Source organism: Elgaria multicarinata, chromosome 3 (assembly GCF_023053635.1).
Source record: "Elgaria multicarinata webbii isolate HBS135686 ecotype San Diego chromosome 3, rElgMul1.1.pri, whole genome shotgun sequence".
Classification (NCBI taxonomy): domain Eukaryota; kingdom Metazoa; phylum Chordata; class Lepidosauria; order Squamata; family Anguidae; genus Elgaria; species Elgaria multicarinata.
The window spans coordinates 59,974,342-59,993,592 of NC_086173.1; the positions used below are offsets into that span (position 1 = coordinate 59,974,342).

Here is a 19,251-nt window from a genome sequence, read left to right on the forward strand (position 1 = left end):
TCATCACCCAAAATAGAAGAGGCAGGAAAGCAAGTGCAAATTCTTGTTAAAAGGCACCGGGGGGGGGGGCACATGATATTCTAACTGCTCTCCCCAGTTCTAGTCACTTGGTGTTTTTGCTGCTCAAGCAGGAGTCATCGACCCAAACCAAGCACTGAGCAGCTCCTTCTAGGGGGAGTCTCCTGCTTTCTCCATGTCTGCCCCGCCCTCTCCACTCCCCCGACTTATGGTGTCATTAAAGTACAGTTAATGACTTTTGTGGTATCTCTGTTTCTCTTGTCTGTGTTTTATTTTGTTAATTTGTTTATTCGGTACTTAGACCCTGCATTTAAATATCATGTACACCAGTGCTGGTGTAAGGCATGGCATCGTGGTGTTGGGAAGGGGGAGGATGGTGAGATTGACAAGGCTTCCCCCCCCAATTTTGTCATCTTATGAGGGAAAGAGGGCCTGGAAAGAGAGAAAAACTCTCTGTGACACATGATCATGGGGAAAAAAGAGAAATAAGGGAGTAACTGCTGGCAGTGGTTATGACAGAGGCACATCCATACGGGAAGAGGCAATTAAAATGTGAAAGAGCTATTTGCAAATGGGTGCAGCAGAATTACCGGCATTGCGGGGGGGATGTGTTTCAGAGCAAATGCATTTTTTCACAGGTGACCGAACAAAAATGCAGAAAGGCTGAATAGGACTGAAAAGCCATCATCCAACAATCAATGGGGGTGGGGGGAGAGAGACTTTAAAAAAGTATCTGTGTTTGTCGTCCTTACGTGTACTCCACTAGCAGGAGAGACCTGTAGTGCTTTAAGTGGCACGTGCTGTCATGGGCCTCTGTGTTTTCAGTTCTGACTGTGACTCTCTCAATAACTGCCTGGGCAGGTGGCTTTTTGCACCGTTGTAGCCTCTAATAAGCCCCCTGTGGAGTGGCCACAGCCACTGATAGAGCTAGGCGCCTGGAGTATCCAGACTGCACCCTAAGGCAAGCCTTACTCTGCCCCTGTTAGGTTGCATTTTGTATTTCCATTTAGGAGCACAGTAATTGGCCCCATGCTGCCACACACCAGCTCTCCAGATATCTAAGCAGCCACCTGGAATCTCCCTCCACCCCAAGTTTTCACCTGTTATCTATTTTGTGCATCTTCTCAGCTGTCATGTATGGTACGTGCTCTGCGCTCACCCAGAACTTCTATAGCTGCAGGGTGAGAGGAGGCCAACTCAAAACACAAAATTGCACCTGGCCTGTAGGTAGCCTTTTTAACAGCTTTCTCTTAAGCCTGGCTCGCTGTCAAGAGTTATGAGTGGTCTGTCATTTCAGAGTAATCACAAATCAGGTGGTGATTTAAAGAGGTTTTACACACGGAGAAGCTGTATTTCTTTCCTCCTTTGAATGTGGCAGCCGCCCAGGACCCATCTGCCTCCTTCCAAATGCTGCCATGGACAGCTGCTCTAGCTCCACAGGGATTTCCTTGTTTGTTTGCATTCCATCCCAAGTGCCAATGTTCCTGCCATCTCAGAAAGACCCAGGATCAATGCCCAAAGCACGTAACTCATTAGCACAAGAGGCATCTGTGGTTCAATAAGGTAGAAGCAATGGCTTTATGATTGCTTGTTGCATGTTTCCATCTGTTCTGGATTTTAAGGACCCCTGCGGCAGGCTCCCTGAATAGCCATGGAAATGGGACACTATTCCTAGGCAGGGTCTTTCTCTCTAGCAGGATTGGCTATTGCTTTGTACCCCAGTCATTCAGTATTTCCTGGCTCCTTGCCCTTAGGCCATGGATATAGGCTGGATGGGTGTTGCACAAACCTGAAGACTGGAGGTTGTGGGCTTTCCCACACTAGAGGCATTCAAGAGGCAGCTGGACAACTATCTGTCAGGGATGCTTTAGGGTGGATTCCTGCATTGAGCAGGGGGTTGGACTCAATGGCCTTGTAGGCCCCTTCCAACTCTACTATTCTATGATTCATAAGTTATCTTGTACCAGAGGAAAGGTTTGATCTGACTTTTACTGCTTCTGAGGTAAAATGGGAAGTGGGATTTTCAGAACTCCCTCAAGGTGAAATCCCTAATCTCCCAAAGCCAACTGGGATTTACAGATTTTGGGATGAAATCATTTGAGCCGAGAGTAGATCATGACACAAATTTTGAGAGAATGAGTGCCCAGTATAAAACAACAATAATACTGGGCTCTTTTGGAAGAAGCAGATAAACTATGTCAATTGCTGTTTCAAAGTTAGGCAGCAAAATGTCTTGGGCCAACCCTCCCCCAGCAGATTACTCCCAAGAGTATGGTTTTTAAAAGGTTCCCCATTCCTGCTCTAGCCATTATATTGCACCGGATCTCTTGCAGGTGAATTCATCCTGCGTTGTTACTGTAGAGTTTGCATTATGCTGCTTTAAGCAAGACCAAAAGTATACACAAATCCATGGTTCACTTTGAAAGCTTTGTTGTATGGAGACTGAATCCTGAATGGGGGAAGGCCAGAACAACTCAGATTGTCATTGTTTCCAGTATCGCAAACTTCAACTTGCTCTTCCTCTCCACTTCCCAATGATCCCTGAAAAAGCTCTCTTCTCCCATAGATCTCTCAAGTCAAAATGTCAAGAACGTACTCATGGGTTTCTGCTAACACTGTATTCCAGATGTTGCAAATACATTTCCTTATTTCCATTTATTACATTTAGGAGTTTGCCCTGCAGCCAAAGCGCTGAGTCTTAGTCTTGTTCCTCAGGGGACGCAGATTCCTTTTACAGCTGCCCATTCAAGACGTAGTTTTAAGCGCTCCGTCAAAGGCCACATGTTCTCTGTTATGGAGACAGAAGGAATGAATTGTTAAAGGGCTTCAAGTTGCTGGAGATCTCTGCCAAACCTGCCGTGAAGTGTGTATATGTGTGTGTGCCTTGACAAGACAGGGTTATTGCTGAAGTTACTAACAAATCCGTTTTATGTCATCTGCCTTGGGATTTTTTGTTCTGGAAGTTCATGGTGTTTATGGTGTTTGTGGTGAACGGAGGGATTTCTACCATTCCCAAATGTTGTTACTCAGCAACAGGAAAGCCCACAGATCTTATTCAGAGGAATATGTAACACTTCACATGCTGATATATGTGAATGTAGCCTAATTGTATGAAGGTGTGTACATACATTTGAAGGTGTCTGTGCTCGCACACATAGACTGTACAGATCTTGCACTCACATGGGAGGACATAGCTACTTAGATGGCATGAGCACAAACAAAGGCAAACAGATACTTCTGCAGGGTGTCATCAAGAGTAAGTTTCCTTTGTATCTGTACAGTAGGGTGTTTGGGAATGTACACGTGCAGCCTCCAACATGAGGTGGGTTCTAGAGCTTCAAAAGAAACAAGATACTCTTCCCAAAAGCAGGATTGAATAAAAGACCCTCTAAGAATGACAGATCTGTTTACTGGGAACTATCTAACTATTAAACACCACACACATACTTCCTCAGGGAGAGTGTGATGAGTTGAGCCCCTAGAACAGCAGTTCATGTGAACGATGTAATTAAGGGAGAGTTTCTTCCCTCATTCATTTCAGTGAAGTTAAGGCTGCAATCCTATACCCACTCACCTGAGAGTAAATCCCAACAAACTCAACAGTAAACCGCCCAGAGAGCCCTGGCTACGGGAGCGGTATATAAGTTTAATAAATAAATAAATAAATAAATAAATAAATAAATAAATAAATAAATAAATAAATAAATAGGACTGACTCTCAGATATGTTTATCTACTATTGCACTGTAAGAGAAATCATTTTATATAGCCTAAGCTTGGATTTCTTGGAAGCCTCCCAGTTTTACATTTCAAGGCTTGTTCGGTGATAGGGTAATAATTGTGACAAATCTAGATCTGCTCCATAGCCTCTGAATGGTTCTTTTTGAAAGCATCCTTGTAACCTGAAAAGCCTGCCTTCAAGCCTATTGCAGGAACTGTTAGAAAAGTTCTCGATTCTCAGCCTTCCCTTCGTGATCTCTCCTAAATGGCAACCACGTGTGCTGCAAAGAATTTTGTGAAATCAGCTTGAAAACGTAGCCTGATCTTACTTGTTCACCGAACTCCCTTCTTCTGGGCCTGCCTATTGCAGTGTACCTGTGGTAACAAAAGTGGATTACCAGTTCTGTTTTAGGATTACAAGAGAAATCTCTGCATTGTGCCATGGTATGTGTTTGCACAAATGAATTAATTGCACAAGCAATGCAATGAATATTAGAACAGTAAAATTCAAAATTGCTATTTCTATTGCAACAGGGAAGGGTGTTAATGGTGCAAGAGGATAAAGGCTATTCCTGTGCCTAGTAGGTGATGTTAGTCTAGTAGCAGGTTACCAGTGACTCTACTCATGCACTGGAAAGCTTCATGCAAGTGCCGCCATGCACTGGGATATATACAATTCACTGTACTGTACCTCTTTGTGGTGTCTGAAGAACTTAAACTGAAGTTGGATCTTCACTTCGAATCACAAACCCTTTGAGTAAAACAAGTGCTGTATAAAAATTGCAACACTGACATTTCTGAAATAAGCTAAAGGTGAAACCCTTTTGCATTTCTCTTGGCAAGTTAAAGGGGATAAAGCAGCAGCATTTAATTATGCTGGGGCATAAGGTCTTAGTCACTGTCCTTTGCATTGCCCCATCGCCAGTGGAAGGAATCATAATGCAGAACTCTTCATTTATTTTTAAGGCAAGGGCGAGCAGACGTCAAGTTTATGGGATTTCCTTTGTTTATCTAAAATGTCAAGGTTCTTCAAGTGGAGCCATGTACAAAATAGCGTCTCATAAAGGGGGTTAGACACATTAAAGAACAGGGCATCTCAGTCCAGGAATTTGTTTTCAGTACCAAAACTAAGCTTACAGTCCTTTAAAACAAAAATCCATTCTTGCTTTCTCTCCAAACTCTCATTTTCTGCCGACTAATTTGGAGGGGGGAGCAGGTTGTTGCTACTGTTGAATAATTGGGAGTCTGAAGTCTTCGGTGATCTAATGCAAATCACTCAGAGATCTACCAGGAGATCCCAAACTACCTTCTGCCCACTCCAACCTAATGTGTGAGGACTCATATCTAAATCCCCACACAGCCATCAGTAGTAAGACCCTGAGAGAGCAAAATCCTAGAGCAAAACTGCCCTGTGACAGCAAGAAGCTCAGTTTGTCACACCACCCTTTTACATATACATTTCCTGAAATGATTCCTGATTAATCTAAGCTGCCAGGAAAAAAATCTGGGTCACAGTAGAGTGAGGCATGCATTTTCTCACAATCATTTAATGCTGTATTAAGTGTCCAATTGGACATGATTCAGGAGATCCATGATTGTGTTCTCACTGGTGTGTAATAATCATCATTAACATCATCATGGGAGAGAATCCAATAGGGAGCACAACACTGGGAGAGAGGGAATTTAACTATTCCCCTGTACCATTGCCCCAGATTAAAAATCCTCCCCAAGCTGCTACTTTGCCTCATGGGGGGGGTGTGTGATAAAGGTATAATTAGGATACCAATAGCTTAGCATAGCTCTTTAAAAAAAGTTTTAGTGGGATCTAATCAGCGGTTTCCCACGTCACGTCTGGTGTAGCCCTAAGAGATAATTGATCTCAATAAAGATTCATCTTAAACATAATTTTAATTGAAGTGTGGCATATAAATTCTTTAAATAAATGCACAATCTCCTAACCCAACCAACCTGGAATTGATGTTCATCAGAGACCACATCAGCTTTTGGGTCCCAGCTTCCCAACTCTTCTAAACAGAAGAGTGATGAAGGTTCTGCCATGCCCTCTCGGTAGCATTCTTTGGCTGGAATTGAACCCTACGTGCTTCCCCTGGTTCCTTTGCCTTGCCTCTCCCTGATTCTACTAAAGCTGTTTGTTTTTGTTTCCCTCTGAGCCAGCTGAGTCACTCAACTCTTGCGTTGTCCCTTGGCAACTGCAAGCCTACCTCTAAACCATGGACGGGGAACCTCTAATCTATGAGTAAATGCAGGCCGTAGCACCTTTGGATCCAGCTTGAAGCCTCCTCCCCTCCCAGTGGCAATTAGCCTCCCCCACCCCCCAAAAATCTCCCATTTGCAGATATGGGAGGTTCCCCCCTCCACTAAGTTAATTGTCACATGGGATAGCTGGGGTGGGAGGAGTCTAAACAGCGGCCCCATTCAGAAGACACCTTAAACCACGGCGGTTAAGCCAGAAAGCCTTATTCACCATGGTTAAAGCCATGGTTTAAGGTGTCTTCTGAACGGGGCCAGTAAGTCTAAACTTCGGGGCATAGCCACTACCAAACTGTACTGCTGCAGGCTACCGCTTGCATAATGAGAACAAAGTTGCAACTATTCTGCGATTAAAAAAAATAACATCCTAATTGGCATAGAAATAAGAGATAGATACATAAGAGATATGGGTCTACAGAGGTACCAATTGTATTTCTCCATGTGCAGAGCAGATGGAACAAAAAATTTACACAGAGCATTACCACCATTCTAATAAGAGCCAAGGGGATGGATAAAAGATTAAACACACACACACACACACACATAAGCATCACTGACATGTGAGCTACCTTTATTATTCCCAGCACTTCTCCTTTAGTGAGGAGAGAGGATCCCCTCCCCTTTAGATGACTATTCAAGCCTCCTGCTTAGAGCAGGAGCCACGGGCATTCATTTCTCCAGCATCTTGGGCTATATGGCTGCAGGCTTCTGTAGGAAGGCACACCAACTCAATAAGCACACACAAGATTCAGCTAGGACCTGTGCAGATATTTCTTTAATAAACAGAGCTTTGCGAGGTTGGCCACATGTAGCTTCACAGCTGCCCTCTTTTGGTGGCTTCATGAACTATATTGAATTTGCTTTTGAGATTATTCCCTCTGGCATTCTGCATTTCATTTTTATTTGCAAGAAAACCCAGGCAAGCCCAATAAACCCTCTAGGCAACCTGTAGATATTCCTAGAGGAATATTTACAGGTAGCTCCAAAGGCCATTTGGCTTTCCCACTTTCTGAGCCTCACATTTAATTTCGTATTTTCCATGCGGATGGTTTATACCTTATGTTGCTGATACACAGGGTTTGCCTTTTGGACTTTGTAGTCCAAATTTGGGAGACTGCATTGTACCACACCAGAAGAGATAAGAGCTTTCTCTTGAACAACTAAGGCTTTGTAAATATTTAGGCTGGGTCCTTGTCACATACGTAACAGGCACCATATACAAGGCACATGAATCTTATAGCTCTCCTGCCAGAGCTTTGGATAGCTAGTTCAAGACCCTCTTTTGATATACCAATCTCTGTCCTGGCATTTCACAGGTGTGGGATCTGAAGTATTTTAGAATGCACACCTTCCTAGGAATAAGGCCCATTGAACATAGTAAGAATATTTAGGATTCTGCCACTTACGGCAACAATTCCTTTGTCAAAACCATACCAACTGCATATCTACCACATTTGTGCTCTTTGAGTGGATTTCATAGATTTGCATATTAGATGCAGCTGTTTTATAGGCTCTCTTCACACTGATGCTCAAGATATAACAAGTTTATTCCCAAAGTACTAATACAATAAAGTATTTTTCCATTGCATAGTCAGTAATGGAGCAGTAAATCACTGCCGTATGGGAGGGGAGATCCATCCTTATTCTGCTGCTCACTTCTCACTGGATGCACTCCTGCCTATCCTAGGTACTTGCATGATGCTTTGATACCCCTTCGCTCTGCTTAATCAGAGTATCACCCAGCAGCCAAAACACGCCACAGCAGGGATCACTGTATGTACTTGCCTTTAAAAGTAAGTACAGGAACTGGTGTCCTACTGCTGTTTGTCTTGCCTACCAGATTAGGCCAACTATAGTTATATTGTGACTGTTCTCCAATGATTCCCTGACCCCCTTAAGCCCCCCCCCACCAGAAACACTCTGGCTATGGGCCTGCCACCAACCTTCCTCCTTAGCCTGCTACAGTGGGCCCATACCTGAGTCCATCAGGATGTTCACAGGGGAGTCAAAAAGATTCAGGTACTGAGCTGGACTCAGCAACTCTTGGCATTCCAGCAGATGACAGATGGTGTCTTGGGGAACAATGAGCTCTGGTACCTTCTCCAGGATGGTGTCTGGGAGGTTCTTGGGGCTCTGAAGACCAGAGAAGAAGGAAATGCTCAAATTCCGGTAAATTCCACAGTCAAGCATATGACGATATGAATGTTGCCACCTGAACAATGTTTTGCTAGCTTGCCCAGTTTTTATAACATTTGGATCATTTATCACTTCGTGCAATGAAAAATACAGGAAATTTGAATCCAGACACCCACCTCACTCCCTTCTAAATTGATAAGAGGAGGAAGTGATGGCGGTCGCATCATTGTGGTCAAATTGGGGTCATGCTATGATCTGTTAGGGAGCAGGAGGGCATGTCTACACTGAGACTGTACACTTTCTCCCCACACAAATCATCAGGATTATAACAGCAGGGGCACTGCTCCTTAATTCTTTCATCCACCTGCAGCCATGCCACTGATGTGTTGAATCTGTGTGCTTTAAGGAAAAGGTGGCCACTTTAGAAGAACCGAGGAACAGGGATGGTGATTGTCCTACCAATAAAAAGCAAGGAAAGCCAAATTGGTCCATAATCCCCAAATCTACCTCCAAAAAAAAGTGCCCCAAAGGAAGCCTCCATCTACTCCCTTCACCTCAGACAATGCCTAGCTCCGACACCGATATGTGAGAGCAGGGGAGACCTATGAGGGACCTTGCAGGCTGGGTCTTATGAATGTTTACCAATATCTCCCATAGCATCCCCGGCAAAGCTTGGTCATTCTCTCATTGACAACCAACAAAACAAAATAAAGGCTGCCTTTCACCCCAATGGGGGGAAAAGTAATGAACTGCACTTGGGGGCAGCATTGCAGTGGGAGCAAAATCTGCCCCATCACTAACATTTGATGGTTTGTCCACCACTGACAGGGATCCCATCGGGGGGGGGCACAATGTTCACTGCCATCCACAAGCCCTCTATCCACCCTTTCCCACCCCTGTCATGACAATGAATGTGGCTCCTCTTCTTCTGTAGGGGTTGTGCCCACACCAAGGAACCAAACACTACAGGATTTTGTGGGGAGGGAAAGGAAAGGAAGAAACAGGTCTCTGAGTGCCAAAGACCTGGAAACCCCTGGCCTTGGTTTTTTCCCCTCCCTCTTCTCCTGCTTCCACAACACTCAATGTCCCCACATCCCTCAAGGAGATGCTGTAGACTGGAGGAGTGCTACCATGCCCCTAGCCACTGGCTCACATGAGACACTACAATGTTACCCTGCTAGTGACCCAGGGTGGCCTTGGGACCAGCCTCTCATCACAGCCTTCCCCTGGCCTGGTGCCCTCCAGGTGTATTGGACAAAGCTCCCAGAATCCCCAGCCAGTATGTCCATTGGCCATACTGGCTGGAGATGATAGGGATTATTATCCAATGCATCTGGAGGGCACCAAATTGGGGGAAGACTTCTCTGATGCTTCACAGCCAATGTCTGTCTGTTGTACTGCCTGCCATGCGAATGGGCAGCAGTGGTACTAAATTTGTGAGTACTAAAACAGCAATAATGGTAACAAAGCACTGATGGAGTACCCAATCCATGCTAGAAAAGGCTTGAGGGGGCCCTACCTTGGGGTACTTCAGCAGATGCTTGCCAAGTTTCAGAAGTGCTGTCAGGCATTCAGAGATAAGAGCCTCAGCTGCCTCCTGATGAGACGTATCATAGCCCAGGTGTCTCTCTGGCATATTCAGCACCTTGTAGTTCCACTGCTGGAAGAGTCGGATGGGGAGATTATGGGACATTATGAGGATCTTGGCATCTAGGACTAACACCCTGAAACAGACCAAAGTATCATAGATCAGGTCCAAAATCGGTTTAAATACGTGTGAGAAGAGAACAGCTGGTGGGGTGGGGGATCTCATTACAGAGCTGGGCAAACAATTCCCTCCTACAACACAACAGAAGATGGGTCTGAGTGAGAACCACTTCAAACATTCACAGGAGCATGAAATACTGTACATGCGGCAAAGTGCTAACAAGGGTTCCAGTTCAGCCTCCTTCGCCTGATACAGGGGAACTGAAGAATTCCATAAGCCTTAAAAGAACAAAGCTATAAAACATGAACAGCTGGAAATTCAGCCCCAATTGCCAGAATATCCTCAGAGAAAACCAGTGAGCTCCTGTCAGATTCTGACAACTTGAGCCTGGTGTTTTCTAAGGAGAGATTCACACAGGCCTGTATCTCTCAGGAACTCTCATCTCTTCATTACTCCATTTTGACTGTGGGATGGGTTTTGTCAGGTGATATGAAAGTTTTATTAAGCAATGATTGTTCATTTGCCACAATACTTAACGAGTCAATGAGCACTCAATATGTATGTGTCAATTGCCCATCAGGCTCCTGGCACCAGGCTACAAAAGGATGTTTCCAATGATGCCAGAATAAAATTATAATTATTATCATCATTATATTCACCATCATCAACAACTCACCCTTCCTCCAAAGAACTCAAAGCAGTATACACTCCCCTGAAAGGAAAGGGAAGGAACCTCTCATGCAAGCACTGAGGCATTACTGACTCTTGGAGGGATGCCAGCTTTCGCTGACGTTTTCTTGGCAGGTGGTTTGCCGTTGCCTTCCCCGGCCATTATTACCTTTCCCCCAGCTAGCTGGGTACTCATTTTACTGACCTCGGGAGGATGGAAGGCTGAGTCAACCCAAGCCGGCTGCCTGAAACCAGTTTCCGCTGGGGTCGAACTCCACCCTTTATCCTCACAACACCCCTGCGTGCTAGGCTAGGTTGAGAGACAGCGACTGGTTCAAAGTCACCCAGTAAGCTATGCAACTGAGGAGTAATTTGCTGGAAGCAGAAACAATCAGTGCTGATAGCGAAGCCAGCAAAAGGCGTTAGCAGCATGAGGCACCGCCCTGCATACTTGTTGCAATCAAGATGCAATTTTAGTGTATCCAACTAAATCCTATAAATCAGAATCGCTCAGTTCAAGGCCCTACCCTTGAAAAGGATGTGTAATTGCCACCACCTGCTCACCTCTCCTGCTGCTCCATGTCCCTCAGGTCCCGCAGGACAGAGTAAAGCACATCACTGGATGACTGAAAGAAAATCAACAGAGCTAGCTAAGAAAACAAACTAGCGATACTGCAGGCAATAAAGCATAGCAAGGGGAGACTCCCAAGTGCAGTGAACTCCAGGCATCCTGTCGTTTGGCTCCTTTAGGGGATCGTAGCTCAGTGGCAGAGGACATACTTTACATGCAGGAGGTCCCAACCCTCATAAAATGCCATGAATCAGGCAGAATGATGGCACAATAAAAGACCCATCTGGAAGCACAGTATAAGGAAACTTCCGATGTAGCTACTGGATGTGGTGTTGGGTTACACAGATGCACAATGGGCCATATACAACTAACCAGTGGGTGGGTGGGGAGCAAGTGAGATCACATGGGGAGGCAAATGCAATGGCATTCTGCAAACTCTAACTTCCCTCTCTGCCAGCTGAGCATCCTTGAAACAAAAGCAGAGGAGTGGGTTAAGGGACTGTTGGCTCCCACCCAAAGAAGTTAATTTCAAGCAGCTATTTTCAAAGTACACCATGGCACATGATAGGCTGGTGGAGTTAGGAAAGAGCCAAGCACAGATGCCTGAGAACCCCCCACCCCCACCCCCAGTGGCACATGGGAAAACTCGAGAAGGTTCCTATGGGAGTAGCTGAAACAGAATTCGGAAGCAAGGTTACCAAAATAATCAAAGGAGGGCCAAGGGATCTTCATAGTTAAAGGATTTTGGAACCAGAGATCTATAATTGGGTTGAAAAGCTCACTACACCGGAGGACTCCTAGGTCTTTTATTACCATGGTTACGGACAGTGAGAGGCTGAATTTACACATCCAAGAATTGCTGGTAATAGGGAAGAAACAGATAGTGCAGAAGAGGCTGCCTCTCCCATGAAAACCAGCAGGGAGGCACTCCTATCATGAAAAGAAAAGCGAGTGAGAAAGTCATAGGTGTGTACGAGAATTTAACTTCTATTCGCAAATCGTGCAAATCCATCCCATTTGTGAAAACGAATGTGACCAGGAGCACTGTTTCTTAATAATGTGTGTGTATGTTTGTGTATGTGTTTTGTTTTGGCGAATTCCTGAATTTGTGAAGGGAAGGAGTATATTATTATTATTATTATTATTTTAAAAAGTGCACTTTGGAATGCATTTTTAAAGAAGTATTTTCACACTTTGATCGAAGGGGAGAAAGTGTGCACTTTTGAAAAACATGTACAGAAATGCACATTTTTCCTGTCTGAAAAAGAGGTTTTTAAAAAAACAAAACCAGGAGCAAACCGAAGTACGCTTTCAAGTGCTTTTCAGAGAATTTAGGCAAGCTTAAAAATGGCTGGTTCTCCCATTCCTAGAAATTTGAATGAGTGCCTATTTATTGTGCTTTGCCCACCTGATATTTTGGTGAAAAGTCTCTCTCAGGCACTGCCGGCACTGCTTGAATCCCCCTGAACAATTCAACTTCAAACCAACCAATGTTCAAGCTTTTTCAAGTCGAGTAGGCAGCCCCTGAAGACAGATTTTCTCTGAAATGTTGGGTGGGTAAAGAGCGCAATAAATTGCCTCACACATGAAGCCAACTAACAAACAAATGGGGCAGACTTTGAAATGGGAGGACTTGTAAGGCTTACTGAGGTCAGTAAGGATGCTGAGGAGAAGAAGGTGCTACTGGCTCCACTTTCCCCCGCCACAACTCCAGCTCATGTCAGATGCATTCACCACAGCCTCCATTTTGTTCTCACCACAGTTCCATCCTCTTGTCAGATGCCATGGCCCTCAGCAGAATACAGCTGGGCTGGGGTGTGGGACTGCAGGCATTGGTAAAAGGGGGCATAAAGATAGCTACAGTGAGGATATTGACTAGAGGGCAAGGGATTCAGATCATGAGCTTTCAGATATTGAGAAATTCAGAAAGAAAGAGCTGAGTGGAGTCATAGATTTGCGATAAGGTTTCTATAAACTGAGGAAGTACTTCTTCACACAGTGCATAATTAAATTACAGATCTCACTACCACATGATGTAGTGATGGCTACTAATTTGGATGGTTTTAAAAAGGGGTTGGATAAATTCCTGGAGGTAAAGCCTAGCAATGGCTACTAGCCCTGATGGTTGTGTGCTATTTCCAGTATTTGAGGCAGTAAGCCTGTGTGCCCCAGTTGCTGGGGAACATGGGTGGGAGGGTGCTGTTGCACCATGTCCTGCTTGTTCATCCCTGGCCGATGGCTGGTTGGCCACTGTGTGAACAGAGTGCTGGACTAGATGGACCCTTGGTCTGATCCAGCAGGGCTCTTCTCATGTTTTTATGAGTCAGATTGCCAACTAGCTCCGGTGTGGTGGTAGTGGCCAGAGGTTTTTGAACTGTTTTGCTACTAGAAATTCAGTGTCAAGGCTCTTCCCCCACCACACCTACCCACGGTTAAGCTGTTCTCCCTCCTTTTGTTTCATTCCCAGATCGTTGGGACTCCAGATACACCCCAAACTACTTGGCTGTGCCCCTTGGTTCTATCCCAAACCCACTCTAGGCTGTGCTCAGTTGTTAGAGTGTTTTATTTCAAACGTTGGCAATTCTTGACTGGAAGATGGAGTAAGAAGAGGGAAGGAAAGAGGTGGGTTATAATTAATTCTTGAATCCCTGCTCTTGCCAATGTGCATCCTATCCTCTGGTGCTTTGGCCACGGTGAGAGTGAACTCATGAAGGGACATAATCATGAGGGGCCAATTTGGTAGCTTGAGAAAAGTGTGTGATAGAGCCAGTCATAAATCTGAGCAGTATCCCAAAGGATCTCTCACACTGGAACAATCTCACTCTTGTTGTTGTTGTTGTTGTTGTTGTTGTTGTTGTTGTTGTTGTTGTTGTTGTTGTGCACTGCCTTGGGAGGCCTTCTGCCCTAAAAGGCAGCCAAAAATGTTTTAAATAAATAGAGAGATAGAGAGAGAGAACTCACCTCCAATATGTGTACAATGTATGTGGGATAGAGCAGAAGCAGGCCTGTGATCCCTTCACCCTGATAATAGTAGCGTTGCAGACTCACAAACAGTTGTTCCCAATATTCTGAGGACAAATGAGGTGGGCATAAATGAATTATTCCTGGCATAATACACTAATCATGATACACTGAGCAGCCCCACCTGGTGATGTGGCTCTCTATCACCACCTGTCTCTTTCTCCCTCTTCCCAGTCCTGTCTGCTGTGAGGCAAAACTAAACTCCTACTTGAAAAAGCAGGTTGGAGAGAATGGGGGGGGGGGAGCTCATAGAGACCCAGGACCCTTTTATTAATCAGTCCCACCCCATTCTAGAACTTTCTTTCAGAGAGGCTGCTCTTGAAGGAGTCAACAGAAGGATTTTTCCATACCACTTACCAGCTAAATCCCTTTTATCAGCCAGGTCTGGCGAGATCTTGGCCAGGAAAATCAGCCTGTGGATAAGAGATTTCTAAAGAAAAAACAGGAAACATCCAGTTTTTACTGAGGCCCTTACCAAACAAGAAACAATCTGCTGTGTAAAGTTTTCCCAGGCATGTTTTGACATAACATTATATATATGCTGTACTGGAAGTGTGTGAGTTTTTAAAAAACCTTTTATTTATCTCTAGATGTTCTTCCTGACAATGAAGCAATTTCCTAGCAATGACCAATAACAGTACTTTGTTCCCCCTGCCATGTCTTCTGACAAAACTTAAAATAAAAATAGCCAGCAGATCACCACCTTCTTTGAAATGTAGCTTGCTCTGAACTAGTTATTTGATAGGTCTGTGATGTTTTGTGCCTTGTGATCATCAATGGTCCATTCTTCTCTTCAGGACACACATTATTTCCTGAGTCTCCAGCACATACCTCCTTCTGGAAAAATTGTGTGTTCTTCTATGGCCTTCCTTCCTTATTACGTGTTTGTATTTATTGAGGGGCCATAGCTCATTGGTTGAGCGCATGCTTTGCATGCAGAACGTCCCAGGTTCAATCCCCAGTTTCTCTAGGGCCATGTCTTGATAGCAGCACATTGGCGCCGTGAGCCCTTGACCCCCCGCATTTGTGCTTCTTCCTGTTACCCCCATGGCAAGAAGCACAAGTGCAGGATTTACGGGAAGGAGCTGCCACTGTGTCCGTGCACGGGCGCCGGGTCACCTCAGCATGCACCCCCTTTTTAAAGTTTCCCCACTTCCTTTTTTTGCATTCCTGTGTCTCTCTGGCATGGCGTCCTTCTGCCATGCCAGAAAGGCACAGAGGCATCATTCCATGGGAGGTGTGTCGCATCTTATTTTTGTCTTTGGCGCACTCGCATAAATGGACCAAAGTGCCTCTTTTCCGAGAGGAAGCCCAGCGATGGCAGCAGCCCCGGACGAAGACAATTTGCTGCCATTCATCAATCCCGCAAGCATCATCCCCATGACAACTGCAAGGGAAGGGGAAGGGAAAGCAACGCCAGCCAAATGGTGAGCGAGTGCGAGAGAGAAGTGCCTCCCCTCCCCTCGAGGCTGTACACAAGCCCCACACCCCCAAGGCTAGAATTCCCACCCATGGCTGCAGGTTGGTTGGTTGGTTGGTTTTTAATGCTTCTGCTCTTCTCTGCCACACCTGAGAAGCGTGGAGGAAGTCCAGTGGCCATTTGGCTCATGGGCCCAAACCCTCTGCTGTCCAGCCGATGGTGACCAATCAGGGGTCACCATTGGCTGGGGCATGCCTCCACCGCAGCTCCAAAGCAACGCAACAGCAGATGCTGTTGTTGCCTCACTCCAACTGGGAAAAGTCCGGGTAAATCCCCAACTTTTTTAAAGTGGAGCTTCCGGGGAATGCCCTGGGATGACTCCGGGATGGCGGCTGCATCATATAAATGACCTGCCGCCACTGTGTGTCCACCCTGGGGCTTTCCCCTTGTCAAAATGTATCCCAGGTGTGGTTAGAAAAACCTCTGCCAGTCAATGTTGTCAGTAGTGGGCTAGATGGACCAATGGTCCGACTCAGTATAAGGCAGCTTCCTATGGTCCTATGAAGGAGGAGGAGATTCCAGTAGATTATCCTAAAACACTAATCAGGTTTATGATTCCCCCCCCCCCCACAGCCCTATGATATCTTCCACTGAAAAATAAAACAGCTTGCCAAGACTTGGACCTAATGGGAGTTCCTTCCTCCATTGGTCCCTGATGAGTCTGTGGTGTGCAGGGACTAAACTTGCTCTATAAAAATGAAGGCCATGAGCTTATGTATCCTGATCAAGCCTATCTATTCCTGGTTTTAAGGATTTGATTCACACAACCTAATCCTATGCATTTTATAGGGTATACTAGGGTTTATTCCCTAGGATTTCAGCCTAACAATCTGGGTTTCTATGTGGGATTAGGCAACCCTAAACCCATTGGTTTCAATGGACTTTGGGCCACCTAACACTTTCCAATAAGATCACATTGTAAATCTACTGGAAACTGTACCCCAGTGTTTGCACCTTGAACAGTTTTAGAGAAGGTGGAATAACCAGCAAATGCTGCAAATTTATATCTCCCCCTACCCGAAATATCTTTATATTTGTTTGACTTCTTTTGAAGAAATGTCAATTTTTTATAAGATACTTGTTCTGCCTGCATGATTAAGTACACTCATGGCTGAGCCCTCAAGGAGCCTTGCTGCATAACCATAAGTTTTTTGCATTGCAGTAAACTATGCATTATAAGCTCAGGAATGGAACTTGTCGCAACTTGATTCTAAGCAGGTACACTTGAAACAATCCCATGGTTCATTGAGAATCACTCCTAAGCAAAGGTAGATTGGACTGTCACCTTAAACCTTCACCAGCCCCACATTATTTCAGGGGCTTGATGCAGCTTCATTGTTGCACCTGCAGAACAGATACCACTGGTGAAATGGGACTTCCACATTCTTTCTTCTACCTTGCAGCTCCACTGCCATGTTCCCTCCAAATCTGCTTCGGACGGTTGAGGGACCCTTTGGTGGAGATTTTTAGGATATTCAGAGGGGTGGAGAAGACATGGACAACCTGTTCTGGCACTGGTACCTGTTCTGTGGGCTCCACAACCAAGCTGGATCCAACCCCAGGGGTGGGTGGGTGGGTGTGGATGGTTTAAAATCTGCAAGCATTCTTTTAGACTTTAAGGTGCCATTGTGAAAATTGGTGAGCCTAACTTATTAACTGAATTTACATCCCACACACCCCAAAGTGGCTTATGTGTGATTCCTAGGTTCCTATTCAATCATACCTAGACATGCTTAGGTTTAACCAGGTTTCTGCATCATGTGCCATCAGACTGCTTTTGGACTCCTAAAAGACAAACCGAGCTGGTAGTTATTTCTCTTCGGGCAGCTGGTTTTGTCATATACGGCCAATTTAGAATTGGATGTTTTGCTTCTCTCATTTGCATGTGTTCTAGTCATTCAGCAGGCCAAAGCCACTTTTCTTCTAGCATATATTTAAATTAATCAATAAAAGCAATTTAACAGTGACTGGCTTTGTTCTCAGGGAATTGGAAATGCTAAGGATCAGAGGAAATCAGCTCATGATAGAACTTAGCCTCCAACATTTGCCAGATAAAAACAGATTACACTTGTTTTAAGTGAGAAAATATTTGGTCATCCTGTGGCAATGAGCTAGTTGCATCCATGAATCACTCAGCTCACTACATTCAATATAAAAATTGACAGAAAATTATAGATATCACACTGTACATATTTCAGTGCAACACAAATTTTACTTGGAATTGGTAGTTTTCAGAACTTCACTAGTTTGGCTGTTCAGCCACACAAGTACAATTCAGTGGGATGGGATGCTTGAATATTTTGCTCGATGTTAGCATTTGGGATACCTACTATGAAAGAACAGTCACTTCCTTTATCAATGATAGGCAGTTAAAAGCTGGTTAAAGCATTGGTGGGAATGCGTGTTTGTGTGTGCCTGTGTATAAATGGATAGGGCTTATTTTTCTCCTGAGAAGTTATTTTACTTATGGGTGCCTAGCCATTTCAGTATCATTACTATTTGCTCAGAGGACATAGACCATGAAGTATACTTCAGAGGTCCAAGAGTAAAATTTTGCCACCTCTCTGAATTACTTTTTCTTGTTCCAATCTATCATAAGCCAGGGAAATGGGATTGAATAGCTGGAGAAAATACGCATGTATTGTTTCTGTCCACATGAAGATGTTGCTAAAACTAGGAATTCTGTTTGTGCTGTTGCTGAAGCACCTCTTTTAACTCTGGGAGGGAGAAATATTTGTGCAAAAGGATAGGGCATGAATCAGGTAGTAATAAACAGGGACAACTTTTCTCCAAAAAAAAGTAGAATGGTAGAACAACCACTTTCACCTGGAAAGGTTCCATTTTCATCAGGGAACAGAAAGATGCATTGCATGATCTTTTACATTATATCCCAATTAATAGGTATCGTAACACCCTAGTTACAGTAAATGTGCTTTCCCATAGCGTGTAAATCTTGCAGCCAAACAACTCATAGTGGCCATAGCTGTGAGATGTATTTCCTGTGACAACCCCATTTTAAATGTTGCTGTTATCCCTCCCTCATCACACATTCAATATTTGCCCTCTTTCCATTCCCAGCCAAAGAAAAGGATTAAGCAGAGCAGTGCGGAATCTCAGCTCTAGAATACTTACTGATGCCTCTGGGCCACTGTGTGCCTTCTCATAGAGAAGCTGATCAAGAAGGTTTGTCCTCTCCTCCTCAGATGGTGATTCTTCCTGCCTCTCCCATATCTCAGTGACTTTCTTGTCATTTCCTATTGCTAAGGTGCCTACTTTAAATCCCGACATTGTACCCTGGCTTCTAAAAACCTAATACTGGGAGATGGCACTTGTGGCACAGTGAATAAATTAGATGAGCCATCCGGATTATGTTACCCTCTGCATTGACTGTGACTGAGGCAGTATTCTGGGCATACAAAGCTGTTTGTTGACAAACTATAGTGCCATAGAAGCAGCGCTAGGCATGCTTCTTTGGCTCTCCAAGCTGTATTGTCCTTTGGCGTTTGCCACTTGCAGGTTAGCTGGACTGAGCAGCTGTTGCTCAGGCAACACATGACATCTAATGCCAACATCCCAGCTCTGCCTTATAATGGCCTTTCAAAGCAATGGGCAAACCGGAGCCACACATTCAGAGGTGGAAGCTGGGCTGCTAGCCAAA

At 44.7% G+C, this 19,251-nt stretch overlaps 1 protein-coding gene across 1 annotated transcript; it reads right to left on the reverse strand.

Moving 5' to 3' along the window:
• Positions 1-2,624: 2,624 nt before the first annotated feature.
• LOC134395361 (testis-expressed protein 47-like) lies at positions 2,625-18,881 on the reverse strand. The gene is made up of 7 exons (XM_063121523.1): positions 18,726-18,881; positions 14,471-14,543; positions 14,054-14,160; positions 11,086-11,147; positions 9,664-9,868; positions 7,985-8,141; positions 2,625-2,806 (listed from the first exon to the last, which is right to left on the reverse strand). The coding sequence occupies exons 1-7, from the start codon at positions 18,879-18,881 to the stop codon at positions 2,730-2,732; spliced, it is 837 nt and encodes a 278-aa protein (XP_062977593.1). The 3' UTR covers positions 2,625-2,729.
• Positions 18,882-19,251: the final 370 nt, after the last annotated feature.